Source organism: Phodopus roborovskii, unplaced genomic scaffold (genome assembly GCF_943737965.1).
Source record: "Phodopus roborovskii unplaced genomic scaffold, PHOROB, whole genome shotgun sequence".
Classification (NCBI taxonomy): Eukaryota; Metazoa; Chordata; class Mammalia; order Rodentia; family Cricetidae; genus Phodopus; species Phodopus roborovskii.
Window position 1 is genome coordinate 20,600,484 of NW_026126514.1, and position 17,956 is coordinate 20,618,439.

The 17,956-nt window shown below is 42.7% G+C and overlaps 1 protein-coding gene across 1 annotated transcript; it reads right to left on the reverse strand.

The window, feature by feature from the left end:
- On the reverse strand, window positions 1-16,739 carry LOC127230680 (dehydrogenase/reductase SDR family member 7). Its single transcript, XM_051195982.1, has 7 exons — window positions 16,578-16,739; window positions 11,994-12,146; window positions 8,209-8,315; window positions 7,339-7,578; window positions 3,213-3,335; window positions 2,409-2,625; window positions 1-74 (listed from the first exon to the last, which is right to left on the reverse strand). The coding sequence occupies exons 1-7, from the start codon at window positions 16,699-16,701 to the stop codon at window positions 43-45; spliced, it is 996 nt and encodes a 331-aa protein (XP_051051939.1). The 5' UTR covers window positions 16,702-16,739; the 3' UTR covers window positions 1-42.
- Window positions 16,740-17,956: the final 1,217 nt, after the last annotated feature.

Here is a 17,956-nt window from a genome sequence, read left to right on the forward strand (position 1 = left end):
ATCTCACCAATTTGATGGCTAAAGATGCAAGATTAGGCAGCTTCATTCACTCAGCCTCTTGTGATGCTTGTCATCTTGTGGAGAAATGGAAAAGAAACCAGGCATGTTGGGTAGCCATGCTGTATGACAACTCACTTTCCTAGAACTACCAGAGCCCTGGAGAAAAAAGATTCATCCCTTCCACGGCGATGCCTCCATGGCCTTGTATCAGGCCTTGCCTCTTACATGAGGTTCAGCATGGGGATGAAGCTTTGCAGGATCAACCACCTCTAAATCATATCAGGGTACACACTGGAAGGAATTGAAACCAGGATGATGAAGCAATACGGCACTCCCATCTGCTTGTTACCATTCATAAAAGTCACAACAGAGAAACAACTTAAGCATCTGCCCTGCTTCTCCCAAACTCAGCTTGAAAGGGAGAATAAAGGTGTAGAAGTCCCAAGAACACTCCAGACTATGCTCAGGAAGTGCCTCTGCCCCTCTGTTCTTACTTAATGCCTATAACAACCCTATGACTTGTCACATCTACTACCCATTGTGTAGACAAACCACTTAAGTCAGAGGGGAGACCTACTTTAGGTCATGGGCAAGTAGGCCTTAGACCTGGTGTTTGACCAGATAGCCCAACACCAGGCCAAGCTCTGACCCAGGGCACCCAGCTCCCTCTAGTACAGAACCGTACCCTCCACGGCTTCTCTGTTATTGAGCTCCAGAATGCCTCCTAAATCATCCTTCTGGATTTAAAGCCCAGGTAGCTTCTCCCTGAAGCCCGTCTTTAGAACCACTTCACATCCCCAAGACCCCAAATTTACGACATTTCAACCTCTACATTTTAGGGCACCGTGTAAATGTTTTATAATCTTAATGTCTTTAAGCATTTTGTTATAGTTTTCTCTTGGCTCTCCCTCGCCTGATTCATTTTTACTACAACATAGAAAGATAGAAGTAATTAGCTGTGGTCTTTTGTCTTTTAAAGATTTACTTGTTTATTATGTATACAGTGTTCTGTCTGCATGTATGCCTGCAGGCCAGAAGAGGGCACCAGATCTCATTACAGATGGTTGTGAGCCACCCTGTGGTTGCTGGGAATTGAACATAGGACCCTTGGAAAAGCAGGCAGTGCTCTTAAACACTGAGTGGTCTCTCTAGCACTATAATTAACTGTTAAAAAATAGAGACGACTATTTAATTACTGATAGATTACATACTCTGTAAATTATGACCTTCTTTATATAGTGTTATTCATCTGTTTTGTTGTTGTTTACCTGTTTGGTTGGTTTGTTTTGTTTTAGTTGTTTGCTTTAGACAAGGTTTCTTTATTATGTAGCCCTAGCTGTCCCGGAACTCATAACTTACTGTGTAGAACAGGCTAGTTTATAGGCTGGCTTCAAATTCAAGAGCTGCCTCTGGCCTCTGGCCTCTGCCTCTGCCTCTGCCTCGAGTTAGAATTAAGGGCATATGCCACCATAGCCAGCTATATAGTAATGAAGTTTTTGAAGTGGTTTATACCAAGTGCTGGAGAGTTAGCTTCACAGTTAAGAGTACTTGAGGTTCTTCCAGAGGACCTGAGTTTGGATCCTAGCTCCTGATCAGGAGGCTCATAACCATTCTCAGGGGTTCTAGCACGCTCTTCTGGCCTTTATAAGCATCCACAGGCACGTAACAAACACACACATACAAATACACAAACATATAACTAAAAATAATTTTTTAAAAAAATGTGTGTAACAAAGCATCCCAACGAAACAATGGCAACGACCCACAACAACAGCCTTCCTTATGTATAATGGTAATTAAAGGTTTTAGGCTTAGCCCATTACATTTGCTGTGATGGCACTTCCTCTTTTTTAAGAGACAGTTAATATTCCCCTCAGTGTTGTAGGAGTGATGCGGAAAGAAAGGGCAATCAGCCCTGCTCCCTGCATACCTGGGATGCTCAGTGTGCTTGCCAGCCGAGACAGGAGAAATAAGGACTGCACAGCGAGTGATGCAGCTGTCTTAGTGTAGCAGGTTGTTTTGAAGGTGGGTAACTCAGGGCTAAGGGCACCTGAACCAGAGAAGTGGCACATCCCTTCAAGGAGGTGACTCCTGAGCTGAGATGGGAAGGCTGGGTAGGCGATGATGGACGGGAAACTTACTCTCTCAAGCAGTAAATATACAAGAAAAAAATGGCAGCTTTTGTTTGCCATGTAGAATCTTCTAGAGCACCTGGACCGGTGGCAATTGATGGAAAACCGTCAGCTACATGTGGTGACAGAATACTTCTTATGTGGTTTTGGTATTTATATTATGAGCTGGTTATGAGCTGGTTTGGAAGTTAGCAAAAACTATTCTCCAAGCCTTGGAAGAGTTTGCATTTTCATGCAAGATGAATACGAACTGCTAGAAAAGAAGCAAGTCACTTACCATATCAACATTATAGCCTTCAATTACTTTCTTCCACATCTTCCTTGAAAATATCCAGTCCCTGATCGGCACATACTGCCACACATATGTCTTAAACAAGTCAGGCTGCTGAGCGATCCAGACTTCTTTCAAATCATTAGCCATGGAAATCAGTATCAGCCGGGCACAGCGGCTCGTTTCCATCTTGGAAAGAACGTCTGCATTATTCCCTAAAGTCTAAAAGTTTAAAATAAAATGGAAGCTATTTTACAGAAAGTTATATTAAGAAGGAGCCAAAGTCCAAGTGCCAGTGGGGCCATGTGGTGTGGGGCCTCGCACCCATTACAAGTGTCTGCAGGTGTTATTCCAAGTCATAAACTTCCATGATACTCCACCATCCCTCATAGGAATCATGTATGGAGTGGCTGAGGCCAACTAATTGAAAGGTCAAAGTTCCCTGTTTTCTTCACTAGGAAGCATAATGATTGTTGTTACCTAACAAGGCATATGAAAACCCCAGAAAATCCCACTCATCTGTGGTGAGACAGAGGAAGATAAAAGGGGTTTTATTACCAACTACAGAGGAATTGCACAACAGCGGACAGGGTGGCCAACTTAGATCTGATACTGCAGCAATTTCATTAGTCTTATAAAAACTGGATGTCAAACATCACCAGCCAAATTTAGCATGACTCATAACAATTGGGGTTAGGTTATGCGGCTAATTCCTAAGTACTTCTGACAGAGACCCTGACCTATATGAGTCAACACCGTGGGATTAAATAATAAAGCATTCCAACTATTTTTCAACCAAAAACATTTACCTCAGTGATTTCTGAAGTAAAAGAATTCTGGAAAATATTCGAGTGCACAAGTCCTGGGCAAATGGTAGACACTGTTATACCTGGATAGTTAAAAAGCTCAGTCTGGAGGGTATTTAAAAATCCCTAATAAGCAATAAAAGAAAAAAAAAAAAAGAAAAAGGAAATTAAATGCAGATACGGGTCTCCATTCATAGTCTCATGATTTGAGGGGCTATATTCTAAAGTACCTGAGAAAAGGACACATAGTATACACACAGGCCACGGCCACAAACAACCGTAGCAGGTACTCTCAGCTCTTGCCTGAGCCCAGGGATTCAGAGGAGGCTAGCAGTAGCTTTTGACATCAGTGCGTCTACAGCAGACAAGCACTGAGCAGGAACTAGACTTTTCTCTAAAGACCCCCTGTATACCCTCCTCATAACAATCTTCATTTCCCCGCTCCAAATGTTTATTTTCACAGAGGATCGCTGGTAGGGATGGGGGGGGGCATCTCTTCTTTCCCTGGATAGACTTTTTTTTTTTTAAAGATAAGGTTGCAAACAACAAAACAAAACAAAAAGCAGGAATGGAACTTCACAATAACTCCCATAGATAAATCCATTTTTCAATTTGCATTACCGTTTTAACTGGTGAAATAATTTACATGAAGTAAATTTTGGCTGATGACTAGTGCATAACTAGTCATGACTACGATGTGATTGGCCTCTAAATCTCTATCTCAAGGGGCTGGAGAGTCCATTAGTGGTGAAGAGCATCCTGGTTGGATTCCCAGCACCTATGTGGTACCTCACCAGGTACACACTGGTCCAGAGACATACATTCAGGAAAAACACACCAATATACATTTTGGGTTTTTTTTTGGGGGGGGTTCCAGACAGGGTTTTATTGTCCTAGAACTCACTCTGTAGATCAGGCTGGCCTCAAACTCACAGACATCTGCAGCCTCTGCCTCCTGACTGCTGGCCTCTGCCTCTGCCTCCCAGCCTAGTGTATATTTTTTACATATATCCATAGATTGGTACAGCTCTCAGACTGTATCAGAGAAATTTTTCTTTGTAAATAACAAATTGGAGTTGGTGAGTTATTTAAAGAGAAGGAGGAAGGAAGGAAGGAAGGAAGGAAGGAAGGAAGGAAGGAAACAATCATAGGAAGTTGGGGAGGGTGGAAACGGCCTTGGAGGAGTTATAGGGAGGAATGGGGACTTGCATATGATGAGAATACACTTGTGTCCATGCATGAAATTAAAAAAAAACTTGATAAAAATATTATATTGTAAAAAAAGAATAGCTAGCTAAGCCTTCCAGTAAAAAAGAATAGCTAGCTAAGCCTTCCAGACTTAAAGATACTGGAGATTGTGAATAAACAAAAATCTGCTTTTCCTCATCTGTTTCTAAAGTAGGAAATATTCTCAGACTGCATTGATTTAACAGCAACCAGGCCAGCTAATGAAATGTCTAAATTTTCTTCTCAAGGTGTTTGGGAAAGCAGGTTCTGAAGAACCCAGGCAGCAGTTGGGGAGTTGGCAGGCTCAGCGGGGGCCTGGTTTATAGTCACATAGAATTGGTATGTTTTCAGTCTCGGTGAATTTATCTACTGTGATGTGTGTTCACTGTGACCTTCTGCAGATGGCCTTGGTAACTCAGGGCCAGCTTCCTTGTGGTTAGCCATGTTTACAAAAGCAAAGCAGAAAAGATTTCAAGTGGTTGCTGTAGTGCGTTTGTTTTCTTAAGATAGTTTGCTAGTGTCTGCTTTTCAAGGTAAAGGGAGGAGGCTTTAGCCTAAGCAACCAGGGTTACAAAGGTGTAAGTCATTCCTCACTCTACTGAACATGACCTTCTAGCCCACTCTCTCTTCCAAAGGCGCATCAGCATCTGGATTCAGCAACATTAAAAGGTTTGATGGCAATAAATGTGACATCCTCCCCCACCACACAGCTCAGGGATGGTGAAGGCTTCTGCAGTCAGAGACTGGTGCAGGGGTGGGCCAAAACAAAACCCCTGTGAAGGTAGGGAGCACTCCCATACCTTTAGCCTCTGCTGGTCTGTAGCAGAAGAAAGGAACACCAGTCCGCCAGCCCAGGAGCACTGAACCCCCTCCCTCTTTGTGTAAAACCACACCAAGGAAGGTGTATAAACTCCATTGACAAAGTCATTCTCAAAATTACTGGGAACTGAGAAGGAAATGTGCATTTTACAAGCCTGCTGACCTTAGCATCCAACTACCAAACTATAGCTGACAAATTCTTCAAGCAGTCATATTTTCAAAAATCGGACTTTTGATTATGTGTGTGTGTGTGCATGCATGTGTGTACGTATGCATGCACATGTGCGTGCATGGGTGCACTGTGCCTCCACATGCATATGAAGATCAGATGCGTGTGGGTGCATGTGCACGTGTGCCTCCATTTGCATATGAAGGTCAGATGTATGTATGCATGTGTGTGTGCACATGTGCATGCCTGTGTGCATGTATGCCTCCACATGCATATGAAGGTCAGATGCGTGTGCATGAGTGGGTAGTTGCTTCTTCCTTTCTACCTTGAGTACTGAGGAATTAAACCCAGGTGACCCAAACTTGCAGGGCAAGTGCTTTTATCAGCTGCACCATCTCCCAGGCGTATCAACTGGGCACATTGTGCCAGCTTATTAAATTCAATTAAAACAGAGCCTTGGAAACAGGTGGAGGAGCTCATCTCCTTTTTTAGATGTCTTGTAAGCCTGGGTCCCAGCAGATGGGATGGACACTCTCCCACATCTGCCTGCCTAATGTGTATCTGTCTCTATTGGAGGTTGATTGGCAGCCCTTTTCTAAATTTCAGGGAGCATATGAGCAGCACCCCATCACTATGCACCTGTGTGCTCTGTGTGGCAGAGGGAGGTCCTATTGGACCACACCTTCAATTTCTATGGAACTACGCTGACCTGAACCACTGCACCATGCAATTCCCAATGGTAATAGATTCCATTAAAACTTACTTACCAGCCATGTATGTATGTTAGCCTATGCCTGTGATCCCAGCACTTGAGAGCCAAAGGCAGAAGGACCAGGAGTTCAAGGCCAGCCTCAGATACATAGAGAGTTCAAGGCTAACACATGCTGAATGAAATTCTGACTCAATAAAAAAAAGGGGGGGGATGGATTCACTTTCAATAGGATGAGTTAAATTTTATGTTTCCTTAATCACTGGCCTTATCATGTCTTTAGTTTTACTCTTAAGCCAACATAAGAATCATTCCGTTCTGTAACAGGTCAGGCTTTTCTCCTAGTCTTTTCCTTGATGAAATTTTTCTTCTTTCCATGAAACTGGAATGAATAGCATCCACGTTTCTGGAGGAGGGATATGGAGCCCAGGATCAATCATCCAGTAGTCATGCATACAGAATAAGACCAGAGAAGAGAGGGCTGACTCGCAGTTAGACTTGAAAATATTGTACACAAAGAGCTCAGGCAATACACAACATATGCCTGGTGGGGCAGAAATCATCTTTCTCCCCACGATGCATCTCAGCGCAGCATCATGCAAGGGCACAGTAAAAATCTGTTGAATAAGGAATAAGCATGTGCAGTGTAAGGACTCAGGCATTATGCTGGTTTGTCCCTGTCACCTGGCAGAATGCATTCAAGCAGGACCCTGGTCAGCCCAGGGTTCCATGATTACCAGTCTGGGCATAGGTGAAAAGGACCTCTTTCAAAGAAAGATCCCAGGCACTTACTCTCTCTTTCCTCCCCCCCCCCCCCCCCCGCTGTCCCCCTGGGGCAGACAGAACTTTTCCTGCCTCCCTTTTTTCTTCTGTCCTCTCTCTGTTTCTGTGTCTCTTTACCTCTGTTCTCTTTCCTTCCCCCTCCCCTCCCCTTCCTAATAATACTTCTTACTTAAGCTCTGTCTGACTGGTATGTTTGTCCCCCGACTCTATCACCCTTGCCTACCATGGAATCTGCCAAGGTTCCCCACACCGCATTATTCCTAGCATGCAGCTCAAATATTTTTGGTCTTTTACTGGTGGTGTCCTCTCAAAGGTCTTCTCTTTATGTGGCCTCTCAGTGCCACTGACCTCACCCACTAATGGATAAATCCCTCATGCACATCATCGTCATTGCTAACAGAACTGGGTTCAAGCAACCTTACCCGGAGAGCATGCTTGCTGGCATTGTATGCACTGGTAAGTGGTATGGGTATAATTCCCCCAAGGCTATTAATGATCACGATCTTTCCTTGCTTTTTCTTCATCATGTGAGGTAGAACACACTTGGTCAAGGACACTGTCCCTAAGTAGTTCACCTCTAGTAGCACTTTGAAGACATCCAGGTTGGTATCTACAGCAAAGGAACAATGTGCTTGTCCACCATTGTTGACCAGAATGTCCACCTAGTTAAATAAAATCAGAGAGAGGACTTTTTAGAGATGGTCTTTGAATGTACTAATGGAATTCCTAATGATGAGTGTTGTTAATTTGATGAATCAGTAGAGCAATGTTACATTTCTAAAATAATAAAAAGATAAAATCAAGACAGGTGTAGTGACTCAAGCCTTAAATCTGAGCACTCAGGAGGCAGAGGCCAGCAGAGCTCTGTGAGTTTGAGGTCAGCCTGGTCTACACAGTGTGTTCCAGGATAGTCAGAGTTATATAGTGAGACCCTGTCTTGAAACAAAACAAAACACAAGCAAGCAAACAAAAAGATAAAATTAACACAAATCACCTCTTCAGTTTAAGTAATATTTCATAAAACACAGCAAATTTCATAAATATCAAAGTTGTGGTGAATTTTTAGCTCCTTTGCCTACAGTAGGAATTGAGAGCTTTAAAAGCAAGAAAAATGCTAATGGCCTAAGTCCAAGACCCAGAGATCAAGAGGTTTAAGACCTGACCCACTAGAGCATCCCATGTGCCTGAATCTCTTGGAGTGAGAGACCACAGACAAGAATCTCTTTGGCAATTTTAACCAAGCTGGGGAAAGTGATAGAACACATACTCTATCAACAAAAACTGCTACTTACTCTACCAAACTTCTGGAGAACGGCTTTCGTAGCTATGTCGTGGGAACTTCTGTCAGCCAGGTCAAGAGGCAAAACCAGTATATCTTTTTCTTTTATATTGCCATTCTCTAGATTAAGACACACCAACACTTTAGTGACAAAGCCATGCTACAATTCAATCAAGCTCTTTCCTGCTCTCCAAATTTATCCCTGAACCTTCCAGAAGGGATGGATGGATCTAGTGGAACTTGTAAAAGAATTCTGGCAAAATAAAGATTATCCTACAGGAAAAAAATAAAACAAAACAAAACAAACAAACAAAACAAAACAAGCAAACAAAAAAAACAAATCACCACAGCTCATTTAGAAGTATAGAGTTGTGTTTTTTTTTTTTTTTTTTTTTTTTTGAAATATGCTCACAAAGTGCCATTGCTATTCTTCTGTTTTCTTTGGTCTGGCAACTGAACCCAGAACTTGACACCAGCCAAGAAGTACTTTACCACAGAGTTAAATTCCCACCCCACCCCAATGCTTAATTGCTCTTTCACACAGTTCCAAAGTCAGTGAGTTACATTCTGATCAGCTACAAGTTCAGAGCCCATCTGCTGGAGTATATACAACAGCCAGACACTAAGAAGCAGAGTTTGTTATTTTGCAGAATTAGAGTTTGAACCTATGGTCTCATTCATGCTAGGCAAGTGTTCTACCACAGAGCTACCTCCCAAGACTTTGAGGAAGTGATTAATGAAGCACAGGCTGCCTGAACAGATGCCAATCAGTGTTCTGTTCCCTTCCCACCAGCCCCACCCAAGGCAGAAGCCACATCCTGCCTATAAAGTCACTCCAAGGTGAACTGACTGGGGAGCCTATGAAGCATGCTGTTAGATTACAAAGTTTTAAGGGATCATCAGATATTCCTGGTATGAAAAGAGAAGCTCCCACAAGGAAGAAAGCTCTGCTAGAAACCTGCCACATGGCTTGTGGTCAGCTTATTTGGTAGGAAAGATGGGAGACTCCATCTTTTGGACTCTGTCCCTTCCCTGAACCTAGCAGACGAAACGTTAGAGGCCCAAGGAAAGAGATAACCCATACCCTATGGGTCTCAGTTAGGGTTTCTGTTGCTGTGAAGAGTCACCATTACCATGGCAACTCTTATAAAGGAAAACATTTCTTTGGTTGGCTTCCACTTCAGAGGTTCAGTCCATTATTATGATGGTGCGACATGGCAGCATGAGGCAGGCATGGTGCTGGAGGAGTAACTGACAGTTCTGCATCTTGCACAGACAGCAGGAAGTGGTCTGCCTCACTGGGTGTGACTTGAGCATGTATGAGACCTCAAAACCTACCTCCACAATGACATGCTTCCTCCAACAAAGCCCACCTCCTAATAGTGCCACTCCCCTTGGGGGACATTTACTTGTTTGTTTTTTCGAGACAGGGTTTCTCTGTGTAACAGCCCTAGAAGTCCTGGAACTAGCTCTGTAGACCAGACTGGTCTGGAACTCACATAGATCTGCCTGCCTCTGCCTCCCAAGTGCTGGGATTAAAGTTGTGCACCACCACCACCCAGCTGGGGGCCATTTTCTTTCAAACCACCATATCAACTTTTACCCTTGTATGTTTGCTTCTTTTTTTAAAAAAAAAAATCACTATACATTTAATATTTTGATATTTTCTTTCTTTCTTTTTGAAGAGTATCTACCTCCTTTATTTTATTTTTATGTGCATTGGCGTTTTGCCTACATTTATGTCTCTGTAATGGTGTCAGATCACGTTGAGATGTATTACAGACAGTTATGAGCTGCCATGTGGGTGCTCTTAATCACTGAGCTAATTCTCCAACCCCAATATTTTATTTTTGTAAAAATAAGCACTATATTTTTCTTTGGATTCCTCTTCCTACACTTATCTAATTCTGTCATTTATGCACCTTTTAAAATTATACCATTATATATAAAGGCAGCAATAGAAAAGCAAAAGACAGTAGCAAGGGTGAGAAATTGAGCCAGGAAATTGAGATGCTGACAGAAACTGAGATAAATGTCAAAAATGAATGTCAATTAAGCAAAGAAAAAGCTCACAGGCCCACAGGAGCAGCACTAATAGGAGGTGTGGCCTTGTTGGAGGAGGTGTGTCACTAGGGGGTGGTATTTGAGGTCTCAGAAGCTCAAGCCAGTTCACTTCCTACTGCCCTTGGAACATCCTATAGAACTCTCAGCTACCTCTCTAGCACCATGTCTGCCTGCATGCTGTCGTGCTCCCTTTCACCACCACAGTAGACTAAACCTCTGAAACTGTAAGCCAGGCCCAAATGAATGTTTCCCCTTATAAGAGTTGCCATGATGATGGCGGTCTCTTCATAGTATAGAACACTTACTAAGACAGTTATAACTGATAAAGGATCCTTTAAACAAAATTAGAAAAGAAGATCACTACAATCTAAAAGGGATGATGCAATAGTAAATATATGTGAACTGAATAAAGGGGTACCCAATCTTACATAACAGGACATAAAAGGGAAGCTAGGTCCAAATAAAATAAGAGTGGGTGATTTTAATACCCCACTGTCAACAGAAAGTTCATTCAGACCAAATAAAAAAATAAAAATAAAAACAAAACAAAAAAACTGCAATTCAACCTCACAATTGATCACATAAAACTGATGAGCTTCCGCAAGCTATCCCAGCCACTAGCTATGGAATGTTCATGCTTACTAGATGCCCATACTTTCTCTAAAAGAAGATAACATTTTAGACCATTAAGGTCGTTTTTACTAATGCTAAAAACTCAGAAGAACTTCTTGTATCTTAACAGAACATAAAGAAAGAAAACTAGAAATAAATACCAAGAGACATAAGTGTGTGTGTGTGTGTGAGAGAGAGAGAGAGAGAGAGAGAGAGAGAGAGAGAGAGAGAGAGCATGCGAGTGTATGTGACAAGAAAGTAGATGTGAAACTGTCTAAGGACAGAAGGTGAACTAATGGGGAAGTGGGGGAGGGGACATGGAATGGTGTGGGGACTAGGGAATACACTCAACACACAATACAGTTGTATGAAATCGTTCAAAAAATGTAAATCATTTTAAAAATGCAACAGAAAGGCTATACCTCCTGATTCACAGTGAAGCCAGCTAAGAGCTGCCAAAATATGTCCTTTGTTCCATCAGAGCAGGAAGTTTGAGTCACAAAGTATGGCAGATAGATCACTGCAAGAACCAGCAACCAGACTTGCCACAGGTGCCAAGGCCTTTGCAAGCCAAATTATGAAAGAGGCGTGTGGCCCAGCCAGAGAGTTCAACAACTAAAACAAAACAAAAAACAAACAAACAACAACAACAAAAAAAAAGTCATCCAAAAATATATTCTGGAGAAAAATTCAAAATTCTGTGGGTGATCATCACATTTTTACTTGAACCTGCTTTCTGATTGAACATGACTACATTAAAATTCAAAGAGCAAAAATAGTATGGTCGCCCTGTGAGCTGCGTTTCAATGGCCACATTTGCATGTTATGGATAATAGCAAGTTCTAGGTCATCAATTTGATCATTAACTGGCTTCGAGAGGATTGATAATCCTACCAGGGACGAGAATCTGCAAAAATGATAGGAGAAGGGTTGCAGAAATGGAGACGCTAAACAAGGGTCGCTGTTAAGAGGTAACGGAAGAGGAAGCCAGGCAGTGCACAGGAAGCTCGGGAGCCAGGGCGAACTGCACAGGACGCCCCCCCCCCCCCGACTTCCCGGAGCTGCACTTGAGTTTGGATTCTTACTTCCAGGAAGCACAGCTGTGGTTAGGGGTTGACTCACCCAGGCACCTTCTCTTCACCCGCTCCAGCTCCTGGACCCTTCGGGCTGACAGTACCAGAGAGACTCCAAGCTTAGATAACTGGAGAGCCAGCTCCTCACCAATACCACTGGATGCTCCCGTCACCCACACCACCATGCCAGTAAGCACCTGTTCTATGGAGGAAGGAGGAGCGTTGTCAGGAATATGTGTGGGATAGCGGTACTCATCCATCAAAGAGAAGCAAAACATAAATGAAGAATAAATAAACTAGCTGGGGAGGGGGGGGTGCACTCCTTTAATCCCAGCACTCGGGAGGCAGATTCAGGTGGATCTCTGTGAGTTGGAGGCCAGCCTGGGTTACATGGTGAGTTTCAGAACAGCCAGGGCTATGTGGAGAAAACCAGTCTCAGAAAGCAAAAACAAACAAAAAAAGAATAAACTCTAAACCATGTCATTAAATATGACAACCTATTATGCAGAATCTCCTACAATTTGTTAAAAAGCACAAATATGCTTCTTACGCATCCAATATTTTATATATTCAAATTTTTTGGTAAATTTTTCAGTCTTTACCCAAATTCTAGTAGTTTCATTTGACTAAGACTCTATCCATGTATTTGATAAAGATAAATTAAAGTTGCTAAGTAGAAACCAATCGCCTGGATGCAATGATCATAGCCTTTAAATGGGATATTTGCATTGGATAATTGGGTTCCATCAAGTTTTCAGTTCTATGATTCCAAATTTTTTGTGGTATTGTTGTTGGTAAGGATCTGAATTTACCAAATTCTAGTCAATGGTATATGACCATCTTGCACTTAAAAGTAGTATTTTCTTCCTTTGCCAATCATATCTTATATCTTTCAGATAATATCATATTATAAACAAGCTCCTCAATGTAGGTGCTCTCATCTTAGGAGGATGTAGTAGTTCATACAAGATGCATTGTACAGGGCAGAAATGTGTGTCAGGTTCCCCCAGCTTCTCTGTCCCTATAAAGACTGCTCAAATGATACAGCAGCCACACAAAAGGCAGGAGGACGTATTGGGGGAAAGGATCTCCAGTTTCCTTTAGACCAAAGTCTAAAGTAGTAGTAAAGTATGAATAAAGCTTTTGTGTCTGGTTTTGAGGGAAATGTTTCAGCAAAACCTTTGCTATATTTGGGTTAATCAGTAGAGGCTGAGAAATTGTTCTGAGACTGTTTAACCCTTGGAGAAATGTTGTTTTTCTGGAGACTGCACTTTGTGCTACTTGAGAACATACAGCTGCACTGACCTCTAGACACTCCTAGCAGACCTGAAATTCTCACTTTTGATTATTCCTTGCCTTAATTTTGTATGGGTTATGTGCTCTAATGGGCAGAGAAAGCAAAGTGACTTTGGTAGTTGGAACCTTTCCCAACCCCAATTAACCTTCTGTATATTTCAAAAATTAACTGGAATGAGCTAGCTGGGTGTCAGTTTTTTCCAAGAAAGCTGCACCCCTCTGCTCCTTCGGAAATAAATGCTTAGCATCTTGGTGAGTGTCTCTCTCTCTCCCTCTCCCCCTCTCTCTCTCTCTGCCTTTCTTGCAGCGCCTGCAATGCAACATCAATACACAGTGGTGAGAAATTCTTGTCTTTAAAAAAAAAGTCAGAGTTGTGAGGGCACTAGTTGCGGCTCAGCTAGTAGAATTCTTGCCTAGCTTTATAAGCTGGCTGTAGTAGCACACACCCACAATCCCGGCACTCCAGGCAAAAGCAGGAGATTCAGAAACAAAAAGATGATCCTCTTTAGATATATAGCAAGTTTGAGGTTAAGCTGAGACACATGAGATCCTGTCTTAAAAAAACAAAATGAACAAACAAACCTCTCCACAAGGCTCACGGACCATCAAGGAAGAAAAGACAGAAAGATGATAAGAAACAGAAGTTGAGGAGGATCTGAACAGAAACTGCCCCCTCTGTGTGACAGGACCTCTGCCTTCATGAACTGGCAGTAGCCAAGGTTAACTGGTCATCTGGACAATCTTCATTAGATCAGGGCTCACTGCTATTGACAGCTGGTGGCTTCTGGGAAAGGGACAGTCAGTTTTCTGTCAATTAGGCTTATGTGAGTGGCCCCACACCCATGAGTAAATGGGAAGCACAAACTGGCTTCCATGAGTTGGGATGGGGTTTGGATGGGTACAACACAAACAAAAGAAAGCAAAGGAAAAGAATACCATGTTGGAGGAGGACAGGATGGATCTGGGAGAGGCTAGGGGATGGAAGATGGAGATGATAAAATTGTATACATTGTATGCACAGAATTTTCAAAGAATTAATAAAAGTATTAAAAAAAAAAAACTATGTGGAATTGACCAAAACAAGCAAACAAAGTATCACATATATTCAGATTCTGATTTTGGTTTAGAGGTGTTAAAAGCTGTACTCTAGTGTGCTGTTTCAAACTGGCCCATCCAAGGGGTTTGAGTAAATACTGTTTTGTGGACAGACCATCTCCGGAGCCTGCTAAAGCTCAACATCCAGCTGCATCATAGGGGCACAGCCATTTTCATCTCCTCAGTGTGTGCTCAGAGTCTTTAGTTCTCACAACTTCAGAGCAAATAATTAATCATTCCTCACAGGAGTGTTGGGGAAATGAATTAAAACTTCAAAACTCCCAGGGCATTAAATTGGCACTGAAGAAATGCCAATTGCATTCATCACTGAAAACAAACCTTAAATTTTACCTTGTGAGAGTCAGGTTTGGGGATGCAAACGCTTTTTCCAGAAGGTCTCAGAAAAGGCAGAAGTAAAGGCTGTCACTAGAGAGGGTATACCGAGAGGCTAAGGACTAGGGTGGGGGATTGTTGGACTTTTTACTGTTTATCCTTTTGTATTCTAGAATTTTGTGTTTTTACCTTCATTAATTTTTAAGGAGACAAAATATAATTTACAGGAGGGAAGGTTTTTCCTTTTAAAATTTTCATAAAGCATGCCCATATTCCAGTCTATGCTGCTTTAGGAATCTGTGTCTATTTCTGTATTCTTTGTATTATTTTCTTCACTCTCCATCCTACTCTAAGTTTCTTGAGACATTTTCCCCTAAAACTGCCCCCTATGAAATTTTAATTCCACAAATACATGATATATTCACCTATATTCTTCTGTATGTAGAACTGTGCTTTCCTATACATATAAGTGAATATACATATATGAAATTTGATGAAACTTACTTTTTCGTCAATGAAGGTTTAAGAATGAATACTTTTCAAGATTGAGTTAAATCTTAAAAGCTATTAACTTTGTATGACTTGCTTTAAAATTACTTATGGCACTATAATTAAACTAATGTCATATAATTCATTTTTACTGATCTTATAATTTAATGAACAATTTTTCTTTTGATGAGTTGAATGACCTTTGCAGAATTACATAATAAAAATACTGATTTTGTTTCAATCTCTAAGTTCCAGTTTACACAAAGCCACCCAACATGAAACACCCATGAGCCTTTGGCAGGTGAAATTATTAATCGGAGAGATTGATCAAGAGAAGTTTCTTTTATCAAATAAGAAAGGGATGTCCGATGATTTCATTTGAAAGAGAAAGTTCACTTAGCACAGCCATCTGCTCCCTCTGCGTACTGGCTGCCAAATCAAGATTTTGACCTGTTGGGGGGTGAGTTTTGCAGGGAGACAGGAAGACAAAAAAATGTATTATCAGTCATGTCGCGCCCTCCCCAGGCAATTTTTATCCACTTAGCATAGAAAACATTGTCTTCTGAGCTATCACTTTGAAACAAACGTCACAGCATATTTTGGGTACTGTCCTAAGAGTCTAGGAAAATTTGACTGAACTCTTAGGATCCAAAGTCTACCTGTGAGCATGCCATTTCATTCATTGGAATGTGATTGCCCTGTTTGCCAAACAACGCCACAACACCTGCTTTCTAGAGTTGAGCTGAAGTGAACGGAGATCAGGGGTTGCGAAGCTCTGAGTGCATTGCCTACAGAGCACACAGCATGTGTTTAGTCACCCCATATAGGTGTTTAACCCACAGGTATAGTCCCCTCGAATATGAAGCAAGACACGGACCAAAGCGACAGGCAGAATTCCTACTAATGGACAAAAATCATGTTACTTCAGGAAAAACGCCTGGGTCCTTTATATTGAGCTTCTAGGAGCAGGTTGTCAAAGATTCTGCTTCAAAACTTTGAAGAACGACAAGCCTAGGATACACACTTTTGGAATTAAGAGGCCCTGAGCCTTTGTCCAAGGAGGCACCTTAGCAAGGCAGTGTTCAGTGCTGCCCACAATGTCTGATAATGTTTTGGATCTCTGGGATTCCGGTTAGGCAAGGTCTTAAAGATATTCTGTCTAGGCAGCAGTTTGGCAACCTGCAGAGAGGTTTCCCAGCCTGGAAGGCGAAAACTTTTCCATCTTTAGATCGGGACAGGCTATAAGAACGCCAAATCGCTCCTTTTGCACAGTCTCTTCCTCCCTGACCCTCAACCCCGGGCAACGCCCAGGCTGGCATCACTGAAGCTTCAACGACCAGAGGTGGGGGCCCGGAAGGACCCAGACCCAGTAGAGATCAGGTCTCCCACTTTGAAACTGGAGATCACAGAAGGTCCTCACCTGGACGCCGACCCAGCCACGCAGCCCACAGCAGCGTCAGGTCAGAATCGGTGCGAAAGAAGCTCAGCAGCCACAAGGCTGGCAGCAGGGCGCACAATGCCCAAAGCCAGAGCTCCCCGCTCATCGCAGCGAGTGGAAGGCAACTGGGGGATAGCTGGCTGCAGGCAGAGACTGAGTATATGGCCTGGGCTCTGGCTCCGCCCAGAGGGCAGGCCGGCGGGTGGGAGGGGTGCTCCTGGCAGGCCAGGTGCACACTACCGGCTCGATCCTGGACTGCACCGTCACCGTCCTGGACTGCACTGCCTAGGGTTCTAGGAATGAGGGATGCTGGCTCCAAGCGAACACAGACACAGATTTAGATGTCTGACGAAATGTTTCTATGAGAACAAAAAACATGAATGACCCAAGTACTTGAGGATACTATCACTGGCTCTTGATAAACTGTCCATCAATATCAAGAAGAGATCACTTTAAGAGTTATTTTTGCAGGTGAGTTCTTTTCAAGGCCTTTTCTACACTTTGGTGGAAGACAAATATCCAAAATCTAGGGACCCAGAGCCCTCCTCCTCTCTCCTCATTCCCCTGCCCTTGCAGGAGATGGAACCCAGGCTTCTGCCAGAGCTGGGTAGGTGCTGCTGTGCTCCCACCGGAGACTTTGTATCAACTAGATGAACTGAACAAAAACATTCGTTATTTAGGGAAATGAATGCATTGCTCATGGACATTGCTGCTATCTTCAGGATCTTAAAAATGGGTGTCTTCTATATGTGATGTGGCCATTGCACTCACAAGTCACTGCAGCTCTGATTAGTTATGTAAGAGCTGCACAAGGTCAACTCAACAGGGCAGTCAGCATTCCAGAAGGCAGTGGGTTATTAAAAAAATCCAAACAACCAACCCCCAGAATGCGGAAGGGAGACGGACAACCCCCATGTTGGATGTTAGAGTAGTTGAAGGAGGGAGTTGGGTTTGGGTATGATCGAGATATGATCTTTAAAGCCAATGTAATTAACCTTACTAGAGCCCAGGGTACAACTAACAGTGAGGCGCGGAATGATAATATTCCTAGTTGACTGCAGTGTAGCTATTCGGTTATTAGTAACAAATTAGCTCAACCCAGAAAAGGGAAAAGCAACAGGCCTGTTACAAAAGGAAGGAGCCTTTCCTTCAGCAGGTAGAGTGACAGGTTAGAGCTGTGAGAGCGAAACTCAGGTTTCTCTACAGTCTGGAATCTCTAAACCCACTGTTAGGTCAAGACTTGTTATGCAAAATAAGTGCTTAGATGACTTCCTCTCTCTTAGATTAGCACCAAAAACCTGCTGAGCCTCTTTATCATGGGGGCAGAGACTACAGTCTTTGGAACGTAAGGCAGTCTGAGG

Excerpts from the sequence above, each read along its gene's own strand:
- LOC127230680 (XM_051195982.1), bottom strand. The coding sequence starts at position 16,701 with ATGAGCGGGGAGCTCTGGCTTTGGGCATTGTGCGCCCTGCTGCCAGCC. Across the intron at positions 8,316-11,993 it reads GGTGAAGAGAAGGTGCCTGG|AGAATGGCAATATAAAAGAA; the intron begins GTGAGTCAACCC and ends GTCTTAATCTAG. Across the intron at positions 2,626-3,212 it reads TTACTTCAGAAATCACTGAG|ACTTTAGGGAATAATGCAGA; the intron begins GTAAATGTTTTT and ends TTAAACTTTTAG.